Genomic DNA, 19,032 nt, shown 5'->3' on the forward strand with positions numbered 1-19,032 from the left:
CTTCTCCGCTCCCATTCCAGGGACCCCCGGCAGTGAACATAGCCACACAAGTGGGGCAGTCAGTTAAATGGACAGCTCTCACGACCAACCGCTACCTGGATCTATTAATAGCCAGCTTGGCTAGGGCCAAGAACAAGCCTATGGGAAGGTCATCCTCTCTCTGCCCCCCTCCACTCCTGGTGTCCAAAGATGTGGGGCTGAAGAGCAGCAAAAAAGAAAGTAACCGATTTTTCAGAAAACTAAAGAGGGGATGCGGTCTAGGACAACTTACATATGCGTGGTCCACGGACTCCACATGGCCGCAAAAGACACATGCTTCATTGGCACATGCACACAAAAAAGATGAGGGGCGAAATTCGCCCAAAACGGCGCGATGTCCGCCGACTGGCGCCCAAAACGGCGCCAATCAGACGGGCATCGCGCCGCCCCAAAGGTGCGGAATGCTCCGCATCTTTGGGGGCCGAGCCCCAACATTGAGGGGCTAGGCCGGCGGCGGAGGAATTTCCGCCCCGCCAGCTGGCGGAAACGGCCTTTGTTGCCCCACCAGCTGGCGCGGAAATGACATCCCCGGGCGGCGCATGCGGGGGAGCGTCAGCGGCCGCTGTCAGTTTCCCGCGCATGCGCAGTGGAGGGAGTCTCTTCCGCCTCCGCCATGGGGGAGACCGTGGCGGAGGCGGATGGGAAAGAGTGCCCCCACGGCACAGGCCCGTCCGCGGATCGGTGGGCCCCGATCGCGGGCCAGGCCACCGTGGGGCCAGATCGCGCACGCCGCCTTGTCCCGCCGTTCAAAAGGCGATCTGAATATAATAACAGACAGTGACCCAAGCCAGAATCGAACCTGGGAACCTGGAGCTGTGAAGCAATTCTGCTATCCACAATGCTGCCCATATCCCCCTTTTACCCATATCCCCCTTTTACCCATGTCCCCCTTCAGCCATATCCCCCTTTACCCATATCCCCCATATCCCCATATCCCCCCTTCCCCCATATCCCCCCTTTCCCCATATCCCCCATATCTACCCTTCCCACATATCCCCCTTCCCCCAGATCAACCCTTCCCCCATATCCCTTTCCCCATATCCCCCATATCTCCCCTTCCCTCATATCCCCATACCCCCTGTTCCCCATACCCCCTGTTCCCCATATCCACCTTCCCCATATCCCCCTTCCCCATATACCCCCTTCCCCATAACCCCTTCCCCCATATACCCCCTTCCCCATATCCTCCCTTCCCCCATATCCCCCCTCCCCCATATCCCCCCATAGGCCCCATATCCCCATTCCCCCATATCCCAGTCCCCTCATATCCCCCTTCCCTCATATCCCCCTTCCCAATAGCCCCCTTCCCCCATATCCCCTCTTCCCCCATATCCCCTTCCCTCATATCCTCCCTTCTCCCCTTCCCCCATATCCCCATTCCCCCAAAACCCAGTCCCCTCATATCCCCCTTCCCAATATCCCCCCTTCCCAATATCCCCCCTCCCCCATATCCCCTCTCCCCCATATCCCCTTCCCTCATATCCTCCCTTCTCCCCTTCCCCCATATCCCCCCCTTCCCCCATATCCCCCCTCCCCCACATTCCCTTCCCTCATATCCAGGTTCCCCCATATCCCCCTTCCCCCATATCCCCCTTCTCCCATATCCCCCCTTCCACATATCCCCCTTCCCCCATATCCCTCTTCCCCCATATCCCCTTCCCCCATATCGCCCTTCCCTCATATCCCCCTTCCCCCTTATCCCCCCTTCCCCCATATCCCCCTTACTCCATATCCCCCTTCCCCCATATCCCTCTTCCCCCATAACCCCCGACCCATGTAGAGGCCCGCGGGCCATCGGGCACCCCGAGGGAGGAGGAGGTGCTGGGGCCCATCCCTGGTACCCCTGTAGAGGAGGTCCCGGAACACCGCGACACCTCTGACTCTTCCCCCCCCCCCTTCCGTCCCAGGTGCATCTGGTGGGCAACGGGCAGGACTGGTTGGCAGCTTGCCATCCCAGTCGCCCGAGCCGCAGCCTGGCCCATCTCGGCCGGGCCGCCCCAGGAAACGGCCGCCAAAGGGGTCCCTAGTCACAGGGCAGGAATCACAGGAGTCCATCTCCAGTTCTACTGCACTGTCTGGGGAACCACCTAGACGTAGTCATAGGGCCCGTAAGGCCAAAAAATTAGACACTGAGTAAGTTGGCACGGGTGCAGGGCACAGAATAGCTCTGGTGCTAGGGCACGAGTATGAACTGTTTGTTATTAAAATCACTTTCACCCCTCCAGAAGCTGCCTTTGTGCTCTGTCCGATGCATGCGAGGGGGGTGGTGTGAGGTGAGCGCCAGTTGGTGTGTGAGGGGTGATAGAACGTCGGCCTCAGGTGAGTGTCCCTCCCCGAGCCGCCCTCGCCACCACCCCCCCCCCCCCCCCCAATGCAGACGACGGGACCGTGCGCTGCAGTGTCACAGTCGCATTCAGGGATGATCCGGGTGGAGGGTGGTACTGTGGCCATGGGTCAGATATTGTCCAATGATGTAGAGCCCAGAGCTCATCGCAAGGCGGGTTGTCATCATCCTCCATGGCCTGCAGTAGACACACTTCCACCGGCGACCGTGGGAGCCCAGCCCGTTATGCCACAGGTGGATGTGCAATGGAGGGGTGGTGTGCATGCGGGTGGGGTGCGGGTGGTTGGTGTTGGGAGGGCAGGGTGAGGGTGGTAGGCCGGTGCCGTGGTGTGCAGTCTGTGCCCATACTCGGCGATTCCCACGCACCCCTTGTCCGTGAACCGGGCGGCTATCAGCCTGTCCCGTGCCCGCTGGCCCAGCCAGTAACGGTGGGCAGCCTCCTGTCCATGTCCACCCCGTCTGTCCTGACCATTGCCCCATCCTCCTCATCTGGGGAGGTCTGCGCCTCGTCTGGCTGCTCCTCCCCTTCCCCCTCCTCTGCCTGCAGCACATCGCCCCTCTGCTGGGCTATGATGTGCAGGGCGCAGCAGACCACAACGATGTGGCCGACCCTATCTGACGGGTACTGGAGGGGCCCTCCAGAGTGGTCAAGGCACCTGAAGCGCATTTTCAGCAGCCCAAAGCACCTCTCTATCACACCCATGGTCGCAGCGTCGTTGTAGCGGTTCTCCACGTCAGTCCGTGGCCTCCATATAGGCGTCATCAGCCATGACTGCAACGGGTAACCCCTGTCGCCCAGCAACCAGCCCCTCAGCCGGGGGGGGCGCCTCTCGAACATGGTGGGGATGAAAGATTGCGGCAATACGAATGAGTCATGTACACTGCCCGGGTACCGGGCACAGACGTGCAGGACCCTCATGCGGTGGTCACAGGCCACCTGCGTGTTCATGGAATAGGTCCCATTCCTATTCGTGAACACAGCTCTGTTATCCGCAGGTGGCCGCACGGCGACGTGCATCCCATCGATCGCCCCCGGACCATGGGCATCCTGACCACGGCAGCGAAGCCCGCTGCCCGGGCATCTTGGCTGCACAGGGAACTGGATGTAGCGGTCTGCAATGACATGGGACGTCTGTCACTGCACGGATGCACCGGTGTACCAATGCCTGCGAGATGCCGGACAGGTCCCCACTCGGCGCCTGGAATGACCCCGTGACAAAGGAGTTCAAGGCCACCATAACCTTGACGGCCATGGGGAGAGGGTGTCCTCCCCCAGTGCCACGCGGTGCCAAGTGTGCCATCAGGTTGCTGATGAGTGCCACGGTTTCCCGGCTCATCTGGTGTCTCCTCCTGCATGCCCGGTCCGTGAGGTCCTGGTAGGACGAGCGGGGCCAGTACACACTGGGCCTCATCGGGCGTCTCCGGCGCCGTGGCACCACCACCACCTCCTCCTCCTCGTCCTGTCGTGCGGGCGGCCCTCCAGCCTAGGCGGCTGCCACCTGCCTCCCTGCGGCACGCTCCTCTGTGGCAGCCTCTGCACAGGGATATGGGGGATATTTGGCAGGCCGGATCTGCGCGTGGCCGGCGCCATTTTGCACAGCGCGGCCGCTGCTGTGCACATGCATGGCCACGAACCCGACAATTCTCCGGCCGTATCCGCAGGTAAAGTCGGGGCATTACACTACGCGGCTGCTAGCCCCCCACCGGACGGAGGATCGGTGCAGCTGATGCGCTGTTTTTTCTGGCGCAAAACGCCACTGGACCGACGCCAGCATCAGCACTTAGTCTGGTAATCGGAGAATCCAGCCCAATATTGTTGAATTTGTCCTGATGAGGCCCAAGGTGAAAAGCTACAGCATCATGTCTCCCTTTTCAGCGATATTCAAGTTCTGTACAATGAAGTGATGGATGGAATGAGATGTGTGTGTTCTCATTGTACAGCGAGCCTTCACGATCTCCCTCATACAACCATGCACTGCAAACTGAACTGTAGCTTTTATCTCCAGTAAAAGTTATGAACCATTGTCACTTTGACAGCCACAGGGAATGCTCTTCTCGCCCTAAACTGAGGCTGCAGCTGTTGGGAGATTTTTGGTGATTACCTCTTTTGTGAATACATTGTTCCTCATAAACATTGAGGTAAGAGAATTGCATTATGAAGACCTTCCATGCAAATGGTCTATTTCAGAGAGCCATGTTATCCCTTCTTCTCCTGCGGGGAGAACCCCTTCAGATATTGTCCAATGATGTAGGGTACTGGAGGGGCCCTCCAGAGTGGTCAAGGCACCTGAAGTACATTTTCAGCAGCCCAAAGCACCTCTCTGTCACACCCCTGGTCGCTGCATCGTTGTAGCGGTTCTCCACGTCAGTCCGTGGCCTCCATATAGGCGTCATCAGCCATGACCGCAACGGGTAACCCCTGTCGCCCAGCAACCAGCCCCTCAGCCGGGGGGGGCGCCTCTCGAACATGGTGGGGATGAAAGATTGCGGCAATACGAATGAGTCATGTACACTGCCCGGGTACCGGGCACAGACGTGCAGGACCCTCATGCGGTGGAATCCAATAGTTGTGCGGGGAACCCAATAGTTTCTCCTGCTCAACATGGCCTCTCTCCCTCTCAGACACATTCAGTTCCCAAAGGAATGTGAAGATACTCATATCCAGCAGCAACTTCTTTCACCACAATATTTTAAATAGCACTCCGAGGACAGGTAGTGTAACCAGTAAGAGTTCTTATCCAAGTCGAAAAAATTTCCAACAAAATTAACATGCAGTGATACCAGCGGCCAGAAGAAATGACACAGCAGCAAAGTAAATACTGGATGATCCTCTTGAAATGTCATTGGTCTGGGTCCTTCATGCTGTTTAACATCATATTTAGGTGTGTCAGGTTAAGATTTGTTGGGTGTTTATTGTGGAGTTTGAAAATGGCACCAGTGGCTTTAAATTGGCATTGCTCACTGATCTCGCCAAGCTAAATGCTGCCAGCAATCATTGGGTACATTCACACTAACCCCTTTACTAAGGTGGACTGTTGCGTACTTCCTGTCAGAAATGTGCACATGCATCTCCGATCCCATTTTGAAATGTCAGGTCGATGTGACATCTGTGAGGCAGGTACTCTGTGGCACATTTAACCCCTGCCCATAGTTTTTTTCACATTGTGTCAAAGTATTGTTTCAAACAATCCATGAGATGGCAACTTTTAAAAATCCTGTATCATGTCACTCTCGAAGGTTTGAATGTAATAACAGCTGTCATTGTTTGTGAATGAATGATTTTCCTGTTGGTTAAGCATTTGAGATCCTTGAAAATATAATTTTTGAGGAAATGGTAGTTGTTCGTTAGGATTAAAAAAAATTCATATCTGTTTGTTGTTCCAGAAAGCCAACACTGGGAAGCATGTAATAAATGCAACAAGTTGAGACCAAAGCGATCTCACCATTGCAGCCGATGTGGACACTGCGTTCGAAAAATGGATCACCATTGTCCATGGTAAACTGCTTTCTGATTTTAATCCTGACATTCAAAACATATAGATAACATATAAATATGTTCTATTTGATACTTGGTGTAAGGTTTGATGTGTATGTTCTCATTGTATAGCAAGCCTCCATGACCTCCCTCATACAGTGCACTACAAACTGCGGGCAGGATTCTCTCAGCCCGGGGACGGGATGGAGAATCGTCGCGGCCATCGCGAATCACGCCATGCCGCCCCGACGCCGGGACCCAATTCCCCGCAGAGTGGAGAATCGGCGCCATTCGGAAGGGTCCGGGGATGGCCTGTGGGAGGGGGAGGGGGGTCCGATCCCGGGGGGACTTACATTGTGGCCTGACCTGCGATCGGGGCCCACCGATCGGCAGGCCGGCCTCTCAGGCTGGGGGCCTCCTTTCTTCCACGTCGGCCCCTTAAGCTCTACGTTATTTGGCGTCGGGGCCGGCATGGAGAAGGGAGTCACTGTGCATGGGCGCGATGGCGCCGGTGCCACTGCGCATGCGCGGACCCTGCGGAGCCAAGTTGACGCCGGGATTGGCAGCTGGAGTGGTGAGAGTCGCTCCAGTGCCATACTGGCCCCCTGTAGGGGCCAGAATTGCTGATCCTGAGGCCATGTTGACGCCGTCGGGAAAGGCGACGGCGTTTCCGACGGCGTTAATACTTAGCCTCAGAATCCGAGATTCCCGCCCTGCATGTTTTGAAAATGGATGCAGTACACACAAGGATCGGATGCAATTCCTCTGACCCCAAGCCATGTTAACTGTGCAGACATGGGGCTGGATTCTCCCGCCCCTCCCGTCACAAGTACGCCACGGGCGAGCCGCGCACAATTGCGAATTCCATTGACGTCGGGCGGGATTCTTCGGTCGCCGGGCGGATGCGGCCGGAGAATCCCGCCTTTTCGGCTCTACCCAATTTAAATGTAAATCGGAAAAGCATCTAGGGATACAGATAAACAAATCAATAAAACTAGGTGACAGGTTTAAAAAAGAAAGTAAACCAAGCACTTGGGTTCATTAGTAGGGAGATAGAAATGAAAGGCAAAGAAATGTTAAATTTGAAGAGTCTTCGGTGGTTCACACTTTGAATGAAATGTCTTTATCTCCATATTATAACAAAAGGATGAGGAAGCGCTGGAGGAGGTACGTAAAAGAATGACAAAGATGATGCTGGAACTGAGTGGTTATACCTGTCCAGTGAGGGTGGACAATTTGGGACCCTTTCTCGAGAAAGGGGAAGGCTGAGGGGAGTCACGAGATGAATAACTCGCTGCAGAGTTCCTAGCCTCCGAAGAACTCTTGCAGCAACATTATCTATATGACTAGTCCAGTTGAGTTTCTGGTCAATGGTAACACCCAGCATATTGATGGTGGAAATTCAGTGATAAATTCAGTTGAGTATCAAGGTTAGATTCTCTTTTGTTGGAGAGGGCCTGAATGTTGTGTAATCGTTTGTGTACATACCCACTTCTGACCTTAATATGGAGGGAACGGAATTATGAAGCATGTGAAGATCGCTGGGCCTAGGGCACTAGCCTGAAGAACTCATGCAGCAATGGTCTGGAACTGTGATAATTGGTTTCCAACAATCACAGCCGTATTCCTTTGAGCTAGGTCTCACTCCAGCCTGTGGAAAGTTTCCCCCCTGATTCCCATCACTTTAGTTTTGTTGGGGTTCCTTGATGCAGCACTCAGTCAAATGCTGCCTTAATGTCAAAGGAAGTCACTCTTATCTCATAGAACATAGAACAATACAGCGCAGTACAGGCCCTTCGGCCCACGATGTTGCACCGAAACAAAAGCCATCTAACCTACACTTATGCCATTATCATCCATATGTTTATCCAATAAACTTTTAAATGCCCTCAATGTTGGCGAGTTCACTACTGTAGCAGGTAGGGCATTCCACGGCCTCACTACTCTTTGCGTAAAGAACCTACCTCTGACCTCTGTCCTATATCTATTACCCCTCAGTTTAAAGTTATGTCCCCTCGTGCCAGCCATATCCATCCGCGGGAGAAGGCTCTCACTGTCCACCCTATCCAACCCCCTGATCATTTTGTATGCCTCTATTAAGTCTCCTCTTAACCTTCTTCTCTCCAACGAAAACAACCTCAAGTCCATCAGCCTTTCCTCATAAGATTTTCCCTCCATACCAGGCAACATCCTGGTAAATCTCCTCTGCACCCGCTCCAAAGCCTCCACGTCCTTCCTATAATGCGGTGACCAGAACTGTACGCAATACTCCAAATGCGGCCGTACCAGAGTTCTGTACAGCTGCAACATGACCTCCCGACTCCGGAACTCAATCCCTCTACCAATAAAGGCCAACACTCCATAGGCCTTCTTCACAACCCTATCAACCTGGGTGGCAACTTTCAGGGATCTATGTACATGGACACCTAGATCCCTCTGCTCATCCACACTTTCAAGAACTTTACCATGAGCCAAATATTCCGCATTCCTGTTATTCCTTCCAAAGTGAATCACCTCACACTTCTCTACATTAAACTCCATTTGCCATCTCTCAGCCCAGCTCTGCAGCTTATCTATATCCCTCTGTAACCTGCTACATCCTTCCACACTATCGACAACACCACCGACTTTAGTATCGTCTGCAAATTTACTCACCCACCCTTCTGCGCCTTCCTCTAGGTCATTGATAAAAATGACAAACAGCAACGGCCCCAGAACAGATCCTTGTGGTACTCCACTTGTGACTGTACTCCATTCTGAACATTTCCCATCAACCACTACCCTCTGTCTTCTTTCAGCTAGCCAATTTCTGATCCACATCTCTAAATCACCCTCAATCCCCAGCCTCCGTATTTTTTGCAATAGCCTACCGTGGGGAACCTTATCAAACGCTTTGCTGAAATCCATATACACCACATCAACTGCTCTACCCTCGTTTACCTGTTCAGTCACCTTCTCAAAGAACTCAATAAGGTTTGTGAGGCATGACCTACCCTTCACAAAGCCATGCTGACTATCCCTGATCATATTATTCCTATTTAGATGATTATAAATCTTGTCTCTTATAATCCCCTCCAAGACTTTACCCACTACAGACGTGAGGCTCACCGGTCTATAGTTGCCGGGGTTGTCTCTGCTCCCCTTTTTGAACAAAGGGACCACATTTGCTGTCCTCCAGTCCTCTGGCACTATTCCTGTAGCCAATGATGACATAGAAATCAAAGCCAAAGGTCCAGCAATCTCTTCCCTGGCCTCCCAGAGAATCCTAGGATAAATCCCATCAGGTCCCGGGGACTTATCTATTTTAAGCCTGTCCAGAATTGCCAACACCTCTTCCCTACGTACCTCAATGCCATCTATTCTATTAGCCTGGGGCTCAGCATTCTCCTCCACAACATTATCTTTTTCCTGAGTGAATACTGACGAAAAATATTCATTTAGTATCTCGCCTATCTCTTCAGACTCCACACACAATTTCCCATCCCTGTCCTTGACTGGTCCTACTCTTTCCCTAGTCATTCGCTTATTCCTGACATACCTATAGAAAGCTTTTGGGTTTTCCTTGATCCTTCCTGCCAAATACTTCTCATGTCCCCTCCTTGCTCGTCTTAGCTCTCTCTTTAGATCCTTCCTCGCTACCTTGTAACTATCCATCGCCCCAACCGAAACTTCACACTTCATCTTCACATTGGCCTCCTTCTTCCTCTTAACAAGAGATTCCACTTCCTTGGTAAACCATGGTTCCCTCGCTCGACGCCTTCCTCCCTGTCTGACCGGTACATACTTATCAAGAACACGCAGTAGCTGATCCTTGAACAAGCCCCACTTATCCAGTGTGCCCAACACTTGCAGCCTACTTCTCCACCTTATCCCCCCCAAGTCACGTCTAATGGCATCATAATTGCCCTTCCCCCAGCTATAACTCTTGCCCTGCGGTGTATACTTATCCCTTTCCATCATTAACGTAAACGTCACCGAATTGTGGTCACTGTCCCCAAAGTGCTCTCCTACCTCCAAATCCAACACCTGGCCTGGTTCATTACCCAAAACCAAATCCAACGTGGCCTCGCCTCTTGTTGGCCTGTCAACATATTGTTTCAGGAAACCCTCCTGCACACACTGTACAAAAAACGACCCATCTATTGTACTCGAACTATATCTTTTCCAGTCAATATTTGGAAAGTTAAAGTCTCCCATAATAACTACCCTGTTACTTTCGCTCATATCCAGAATCATCTTCGCCATCCTTTCCTCTACATCCCTAGAACTATTAGGAGGCCTATAAAAAACTCCCAACAGGGTGACCTCTCCTTTCCTGTTTCTAACTTCAGCCCATACTACCTCGGAAGAAGAGTCCCCATCTAGCATCCTCTCCGCCACCGTAATACTGCTCTTGACTAGCAGCGCCACACCTCCCCCTCTTATGCCTCCTTCTCTGAGCTTACTAAAACACCTAAACCCCGGAACCTGCAACATCCATTCCTGTCCCTGCTCTATCCATGTCTCCGAAATGGCCACAACATCGAAGTCCCAGGTACCAACCCATGCTGCCAGTTCCCCTACCTTGTTTCGTATACTCCTGGCATTGAAGTAGACACACTTCAAACCACCTACCTGAACACTGGCCCCCTCCTGCGACGTCAAATCTGTGCTCCTGACCTCTATACTCTCATTCTCCCTTACCCTAAAACTACAATCCAGGTTCCCATGCCCCTGCTGCATTAATTTAAACCCCCCCAAAGAGCACTAACAAATCTCCCCCCCAGGATATTTGTGCCTCTCAGGTTCAGATGTAGACCATCCTGTCTGTAGAGGTCCCACCTTCCCCAGAAAGAGCCCCAGTTATCTAGAAATCTGAATCCCTCCCGCCTGCACCATCCCTGTAGCCACGTGTTTAAATGCTCTCTCTCCCTATTCCTCATCTCACTATCACGTGGCACGGGCAACAACCCAGAGATAACAACTCTGTTTGTTCTAGTTCTGAGCTTCCATCCTAGCTCCCTGAAAGCCTGCCTGACATCCTTGTCCCCTTTCCCACCTATGTCGTTAGTGCCAATGTGGACCACGACTTGGGGCTGCTCCCCCTCCCCCCTAAGGACCCGGAAAACACGATCCGAGACATCACGTACCCTTGCACCTGGGAGGCAACATACCAAACGCGAGTCTCTCACGCTCCCACAAAATCTCCTATCTGTGCCCCTGACTATAGAGTCCCCAATTACTAATGCTCTGCTCCTCTTCCCCCCTTCCCTTCTGAGCAACAGGGACAGACTCCGTGCCAGAGGCCCGTACCCCATGGCTTACCCCTGGTAAGTCCCCCCCCCCCCCACAAGTATCCAAAGCGGTATACTTGTTTCTCAGGGGAAAGACCGCAGGGGATCCCTGCACTAACTGCTTTTTCCCAGTCCCTCTTACAGTTACCCACCTATCTCCAATCTTTGGTGTAACTAATTCCCTGAAGCTGCTATCTATGACCCCCCTCTGCCTCCCGAATGATCCGAAGTTCTTCCAACTCCAGCTTCAGTTCCCTAACTCGGTCTTGGAGGAGCTGGAGATGGCAGCACTTCCTGCAGGTAAAATCAGCAGGGACACTAACTGCATCCCTCACCTCAAACATCCTGCAGGAGGAACATTGCACTCCCTTCCCTGCCATTCCTCCAACTTTCTACCAAGATCTGGCTAACAACTAAATTAAATTTTTATAAAAAATAATAATAATATAATAAAATATGGTACTTACCTCAGACCAATGGGTTTTATTATTAGGTTAGAGGAGGAGGGTGGGTGGGAGACACTACACGTGTAGTGTCTCGGGTTTCCTCTCCACCAGAATTTATTGGTGAGGGTCTTCCCAGACGTCCGCGGGTCGACTTCCTGTTCCCGCCTAAAAAAACTAATTTAAAAAAAAAAAGAAAAATTCTCAGCTCCTGCTGAAATTGACTAACCAGCCAGCTCCACTCCCGCCGAAATCGACTGGCCTGCCCCTGCAAAGACAAGTGCTTTTAAAGGACAGACTTACCTCCCAGCAACCACTTCCGCAATGCTCCCGCTGAAACTGACTCACCAGCTGATTCTCCCGCCGAAATCGACTGGCCTGCCCCTGCAAAGACAAGTGCTTTTAAAGGTTGACTTACCTCCCAGCAGCCACTTCCGCAATGCTCCCGCTGAAACTGACTCACCAGCTGTTCTCACGCCGAAATCGACTGGCCTGCCCCTGCAAAGACAAGTGCTTTTAAAGGACAGACTTATCTCCCAGCAACCACTTCCGCAATGCTCCCGCTGAAACTGACTCACCAGCTGTTCTCACGCCAAAATCGACTGGCCTGCCCCTGCAAAGACAAGTGCTTTTAAAGGTTGACTTACCTCCCAGCAGCCACTTCCGCAATGCTCCCGCTGAAATTGACTCACCAGCTGATTCTCCCGCCGAAATCGACTGGAGTTTAGCTTTTACTGAATGAGGGATAGACTTACAGTGAAAGTGATTCAAAGAACATTCACTGGAGTGATTCCAGTGATGAACAGTTAAGGTTAGGGTCTTATGAGGAAAGGTTGACCAGGCTGGGCATATATTCATTGGAGTTCAAGTGAGAGAGGATGCGGATGCGTTGGTGACGATTCCAGAGCACATTAATAAAGCATTTGAGTCCTGCATGGAGCTGTATAGGTCTGAACCTTGTGGGGCAGTTTCTTGCTGGGTGGTGTTCCTGGAGGTTTAGAGGGAGAAGGGGTTGGAATTGGGGACTCCATTAGGGCTACAAGAGGTGATTGAGGCAATTGGTTTGATTCAGTCAGGGGAGGCGCTGGGACCTGATTGTTTCCGGGTTGACTTTTAGAAACCGTTTGCAGCGGGATTGGCCCCAAATCTCCTGGCGCTTTTTCCGACTCTTTGGCGTGGGGGAGCTGCCAGCCACGCTGGTGCAGGTGTCGATCTCATTAGTCCCCAAGAAGGAGAAGGACCAGGTGTAATGTGGGTCATATGACCCATCTCCCTATTAACCACAGATATGAAGGTGCTGGCTGAGGTATTAGCGAGGCGGTTGGAGGAGTATGTGCCTGAGGTGGTGCTGGAGGATCAGACTGGTTTTGTTATGGGGAGACAGCTGTCGAGTAATATTGGAAACTTATTGAATGTAGGTATGACACTGTCCATAGCTGTGGCTATGGATGTGGAGTAGCCATTCAATCGGGTAGAGTGGAGGTAATTGTTTGACGTTCTGGAGAGGTTCGGGTTTGGGTCCACATTTATGTCATGGATAAGGTTGTTATATACGGCCACGACAGCTAGTGTTAGGATTAATTCAATCAGCCCCGGGATTTCTGGCCATACAGGGTACAAGGCAGGGTTATCTCCACTTCTGTTCGCATTGGGTATCGAGCCCTTGGCTCGTGCACCCCAGCATCAGCGAAGTGGTCGGGTATTATAAGGGGAGGCGGGGAGCATAGAGTCTTGTTGTATGCAGATGACTTGTTGCTGTATATTTCAAACCCATTGGATTGTATGGATAGGATTATGGGTATATTGGAGAAGTTTGGCACTTTTCTGGGCTACATATTATGACCATAAGTGAAGTGTTTCCAGTCAGGGACAAATTTGAGTGCTCTAACATTTAAGCTGTGTCATGATAGGGAGATATTAAAAATAAAAATTGTTGGGGTGAAGATGTCACCGGGCCCTCTGGTGATGATTTTTGGGGTGTTCGAATAGCCTGGGATGTTGGAGGGTAAGGGTGCTAACGTGGCTTTTGCCACACTGATCGAATGGAATTCTGCTGGAGTGGAGGTTGGTGGAGCCACCAAGGGTGTTGGCTTGGTTGGGGGATGTTGCAGAATTCCTTAAGCTGGGAAAGATTCAATACTCCCTTCGGGATTTCCGGTGGCTGGGATGTGCTGAGCAATCAGAGGAAAGATGGCTCTCCTCCTGAAAACTTGGATTTTGGCATATGTAGCCTGAACATAGGCCACTAAGCCCGCAAAAGCCCCCCCAGAAAGGTAGTAAAATAAGCAAGAGCCGGAATAGAAAAGTGGAGGCAGCGTGCAAGTGGAGCGAGGTGGAGCTGGACATAGCTGGATGAGCTGAGTCGCTGACACCCTCGCCGGACTATCCACCAATAAATCAATGGATGGAGCTTCTAACACAGGAGCTCTGTAAACACAGGGATACGATCAAAAAGGAGATGAAGGTGGCGGTCGCAGATGCCCTGACCCCATCAAGGAGAAGCTGGGGAAGAACAAAGAAAAGTACAGCACAGGAACAGGCCCTTCGGCCCTCCAAGCCCATGCCGACCATGCTGCCCATCTGAACTAAAATCTTCTACACTTCCTGGGTCCGTATCCCTCTATTCCCATCCTATTCATGTATTTGACGAGGTTGGTGGTGTCCCAGAGAACGCTCAGGGGAAAGGTGGAGGACCAAGAGAATCGGTAACGTTGCCAGAACCTCTGCATCGTGGGTCAACTGGAAGGTAGCGAGGGCAAAAACAGTACGGAGTACGTGGCTCAGATGTTGGGCCAGCTGGTCAGAAGGGAAAACTTTGCTAAGCCCCAGAAATAGATAGGGCCCAAGTTGTTGAAGCCAAAGCCAAAAACAGGGGAACAACCACAGGCCATCATCACTAAGCTCCACCAGTTCCAAGATACAGAACAGATCCTGAACTGGGCAAGACACACAGACACACGTGGTCTTGCAAGTGGGAAGGACAGACAATCCATGTGTATCAGGACGTTAGGACAGACCTGGCCAAATGCTGGGCTGAATTTAACACAACCAAGACAGCCCTGTCATAATATACATCAGTACATTATGGTGCAATCACATACACACACTGATGGACATGCAGTAGGACCAACCAGCATACATAACACCGCAGCCAATCACCAGTGAGAGCACAAGCACTATAAAGACAGGGGACAGGAGAGTTCCCGCTCATTCTAGCAGCAGCCAGCTCGGAGCACAGAGCTCACAGCCTGCATCACAGACATTCACCATGTGCTGAGTGCCTCACCATAGCTAGTGATAGGAAAGGGTCCACAGTTAAGCTGGTATTGCTTATACCCACGTTTACAGTATGTTAGCATAGTTGAACAGTTAATAAAATAGCGTTACACCACTTCCAGCATTGTTGGCTTGTTTGTGAACCAGAACACCCAACACGAAAGCCCTACACAAAAGTAAGGTACGATTTGTAATGCTGTACCTAGCCACGCTGTGTGTAACCTTCCAGGAGAAGGAACATTATTTCACTGCACCGGGCGAGGCGGACGAGTCCATGCGCAAACATGGACTGGGGAACAACAGCAACAATGCAAACAGACTCAAATGTACAAGTGCGTGGGATAAAGTTGCCTCGCTTCCAAACAGATGTAAGTCCCTGGAAGGAGGGGAGAAGGGCTGAAAGGTGCTAAAATGGGAGGGGGGGTGAGGGAGGAACACAATGGGCAAGGGAGGCAGTAATCATTCCGGAGAGGTCCATCACACAGATTAGCCCAGGGAAGTATGGGGAGAGGGGGTCACCGCACAGTTTCCAACGGGAAGGGAGTGCCTCGCAAAGGGTGGGGGAGGGTGAAAATCTAGATAGGGTGGAAGATGGGGGGAAACAATGGGGAGAGGACAGAGGGGGTGGACCACAGAGGTGCAGGGGGAAACAAATGGGGTAGACAGACATGGGGGTGATTCCTGGGAGTAGTGGGGGGGGGGGGGGAAGAAGGGCAGAACGCTGGTTCCAAGTCACGCATGGCGATAGCAAGAACAAGGTCATTGAAAATGGCCATCTTGAATGACCCCAAACAAAGGGAACCCCCGGAATGCAGGGGCACATCCATGTGGAATGTATGGTACCAACGGCCATCTTGGATGGCCCCCAAGCAAAGGGAAACCCCAGAGTGCACGGGCACATCCACACGATGAATTTGGCTGACGCCGCAGGATAGTGACCTGGAATGTCAGGAGACTCAAACACCCGGTGAAAAGATCCAGAGTCTTCACCCACCTAAAAAGCATGAGGGTCGGTCTCATCTTCCTCCAAGAGATGCACCAATATAAAAGCTCCTTCTCAGAGAAACGCAGCCAGCTACCAGCCCCACAAGAATGAGTGGGAATACCGCGGGCAACGGCCTGGTCCAGTAAACGCTCAGCAGCATTTTCTTCATAAATTACTTTTGTCTGTATCGTGCTTGATTACCTTATGACCGTAACCAAGACACCCTGAATGACAACGGGCGCGATTCTCCGCTCCCGCGCCGGTTGGGAGAATCGCCTGGCGCGCCATTTTTCCCCGCGACGCCGGTCAAACGCCCTCCCGTGATTCTCCCAAGCGGCGAGAACGGCCCCGTCGAGTTCTGCGCGGCGCAGGCTGGAGAATCGCCCGAGACACCCAAAATGGCGATTCTCCGGCACCCCTGCTATTCTCAGGCCCGGATGGGCCGAAGTCCCGACGGCGTGACTCCAGTTCACGCCGTCGCCGTTCACACCTGTTATTTAAAGTCGTCAGCCAGCTGAGCAGGGAGGAGGTGAGCGGACTGTTCCGCAGCTCCTGGAGACCAGGTCGGCTTACCCTAGAAGGCTGCGGCCAAAGGGGGGGGTGGGAGGGGGGGTGAGGGAGCGGAGTGCAGGTGGGAGGGGGGGTGAGGGAGAGTATGCAGGTGGGAGGGGGCTGAGGGAGGGAGAGTATGCAGGTGGGAGGAGGCTGAGGGAGCGGAGTGCAGGTGTGAGGGGGGGTGAGGGAGAGTGTGCAGATGGGAGGGGGGTGAGGGAGCGGAGTGCAGGTGGGAGGGGGGTGAGGGAGAGTGTGCAGATGGGAGGGGGGGTGAGGGAGCGGAGTGCAGGTGGGGGGGGGGAGGGAGAGTGTGCAGGTGGGAGGGGGGTGAGGGAGCGGAGTGCAGGTGGGAGGGGGGGTGAGGGAGTGTGTGCAGGTGGGAGGGGGTGAGGGAGAGTGTGCAGGTGGGAGGGGGGGTGAGGGAGAGTGTGCAGGTGGGAGGGGGGTGAGGGAGGGGAGTGCAGGTGGGAGGGGGGTGAGGGAGGGGAGTGCAGGTGGGAGGGGGGGTGAGGGAGAGTATGCAGGTTGGAGGGGGCTGAGGGAGCGGAGTGCAGGTAGGAGGGGGGGTGAGGGAGAGTGTGCAGGTGGGAGGGGGGTGAGGGAGCAGCGTGCAGGTGGGGGGGGGTGAGGGAGAGTGTGCATGTGGGAGGGGGGTGAGGGAGAGTGTGCAGGTGGGAGGGGGTGAGGGAGCGGAGTGCAGGTCGGAGGGGGTGAGGGAGAGTGTGCAGGTGGGAGGGGGGTGAGGGAGTGTGTGCAGGTGGGAGGGGGGTGAGGGAGAGTGTGCAGGTGGGAGGGGGTGAGGGAGCGGAGTGCAGATGGGAGGGGGGCTGAGGGAGAGTGTGCAGGTGGGAGGAGGTGAGGGAGAGTGCAGGTGGGAGGGGGGTGAGGGAGAGTGTGCAGGTGGGAGGGGGGTGAGGGAGCGGAGTGCAGGTGGGAGGGGGGGGTGAGGGAGAGTCTGCAGGTGGGAGGGGGGTGAGGGAGAGTGTGCAGGTGGGAGGGGGGTGAGGGAGCGGAGTGCAGGTGGGAGGGGGGTGAGGGAGAGTTTGCAGGTGGGAGGGGGGTGAGGGGGCGGAGTGCAGGTTGGAGGGGGGTGAGGGAGAGTGTGCAGGTGGGAGGGGGTGAGGGAGAGTTTGCAGGTGGGAGGGGGGTGAGGGAGAGTTTGCAGGTGGGAGGGGGGTGAGGGGGCGGAGTGCAGGTGGGAGGGGGGGTGAGGGAGAGTGTGCAGGTGGGAGGGGGTGAGGGAGCGGAGTGCAGGTGGGAGGGGGGTGAGGGAGAGTCTGCAGGTGGGAGGGGGGTGAGGGAGAGTGTGCAGGTGGGAGGGGGGTGAGGGAGCGGAGTGCAGGTGGGGGGGGGTGGGGGAGAGTGTGCAGGTGGGGGGGGTGAGGGAGAGTGTGCAGGTGGGAGGGGGTGAGGGAGAGTGTGCAGGTGGGAGGGGGGTGAGGGACCGGAGTGCAGGTGCGAGGGGGTGAAGGAGAGTGTGCAAGTGGGAGGGGGTGAGGGAGCGGAGTGCAGGTGGGAGGGGTTGAGGGAGAGTGCAGGTGGGAGGGGGGGTGAGGGAGAGTGCAGGTGGGAGGGGGGGTGAGGGAAAGTGTTCAGGTGGAGGGGGGTGAGGGAGAGTGTGCAGGTGGGAGGGGGGTGAGGGAGCGGAGTGCAGGTGGGAGGGGGGTGAGGGAGAGTTTGCAGGTGGGAGGGGGGTGAGGGGGCGGAGTGCAGGTTGGAGGGGGGTGAGTGAGAGTGTGCAGGTGGGAGGGGGTGAGGGAGAGTTTGCAGGTGGGAGGGGGGTGAGGGAGAGTTTGCAGGTGGGAGGGGGGTGAGGGGGCGGAGTGCAGGTGGGAGGGGGGGTGAGGGAGAGTGTGCAGGTGGGAGGGGGTGAGGGAGCGGAGTGCAGGTGGGAGGGGGGTGAGGGAGAGTCTGCAGGTGGGAGGGGGGTGAGGGAGAGTGTGCAGGTGGGAGGGGGGTGAGGGAGCGGAGTGCAGGTGGGGGGGGTGGGGGAGAGTGTGCAGGTGGGGGGGGTGAGGGAGAGTGTGCAGGTGGGAGGGGGTGAGGGAGAGTGTGCAGGTGGGAGGGGGGTGAGGGACCGGAGTGCAGGTGCGAGGGGGTGAAGGAGAGTGTGCAAGTGGGAGGGGGTGAGGGAGCGGAGTGCAGGTGGGAGGGGTTGAGGGAGAGTGCAGGTGGGAGGGGGGGTGAGGGAGAGTGCAGGTGGGAGGGGGGGTGAGGGAAAGTGTTCAGGTGGAGGGGGCTGAGGGAGAGTGTGCAGGTGGGAGGGGGGTGAGGGAGCGGAGTGCAGGTGGGAGGGGGTGAGGGAGTGTGTGCAGGTGGGAGGGGGTGAGGGAGCGGAGTGCAGCTGGGAGGGGTGTGAGTGAGAGTTTTCAGGTGGGACGGGGGTGAGGGGGCGGAGTGCAGGTGGGAGGGGGTGAGGGAGAGTGTGCAGGTGGGAGGGGGGTGAGGGAGCGGAGTGCAGGTGGGAGGGGGTGAGGGAGCGGAGTGCAGCTGGGAGGGGTGTGAGGGAGAGTGTGCAGGTGGGAGGGGGGTGAGGGAGCGGAGTGCAGGTGGGAGGGGGTGAGGGAGCGGAGTGCAGGTGGGAGGGGGGGTGAGGGAGCGGAGTGCAGGTGGGAGGGTGTGAGGGAGCGGAGTGCAGGTGG

General features: G+C 54.7%; 1 protein-coding gene across 9 annotated transcripts in view; it reads left to right on the forward strand.

Moving 5' to 3' along the window:
* Positions 1–19,032, forward strand: part of zdhhc21 (zDHHC palmitoyltransferase 21) — a 248,694-nt gene that overhangs the window by 112,656 nt on the left and 117,006 nt on the right. For all 9 annotated transcript variants that reach the window (XM_072517144.1, XM_072517146.1, XM_072517138.1 and 6 more), the window contains one exon: positions 5,768–5,879. In XM_072517144.1, coding sequence (XP_072373245.1) covers positions 5,768–5,879 — 112 coding nt within the window. The remainder of the gene's footprint in view (positions 1–5,767; positions 5,880–19,032) is intronic.

Source organism: Scyliorhinus torazame, chromosome 9 (genome assembly GCF_047496885.1).
Source record: "Scyliorhinus torazame isolate Kashiwa2021f chromosome 9, sScyTor2.1, whole genome shotgun sequence".
NCBI lineage: Eukaryota > Metazoa > Chordata > Chondrichthyes > Carcharhiniformes > Scyliorhinidae > Scyliorhinus > Scyliorhinus torazame.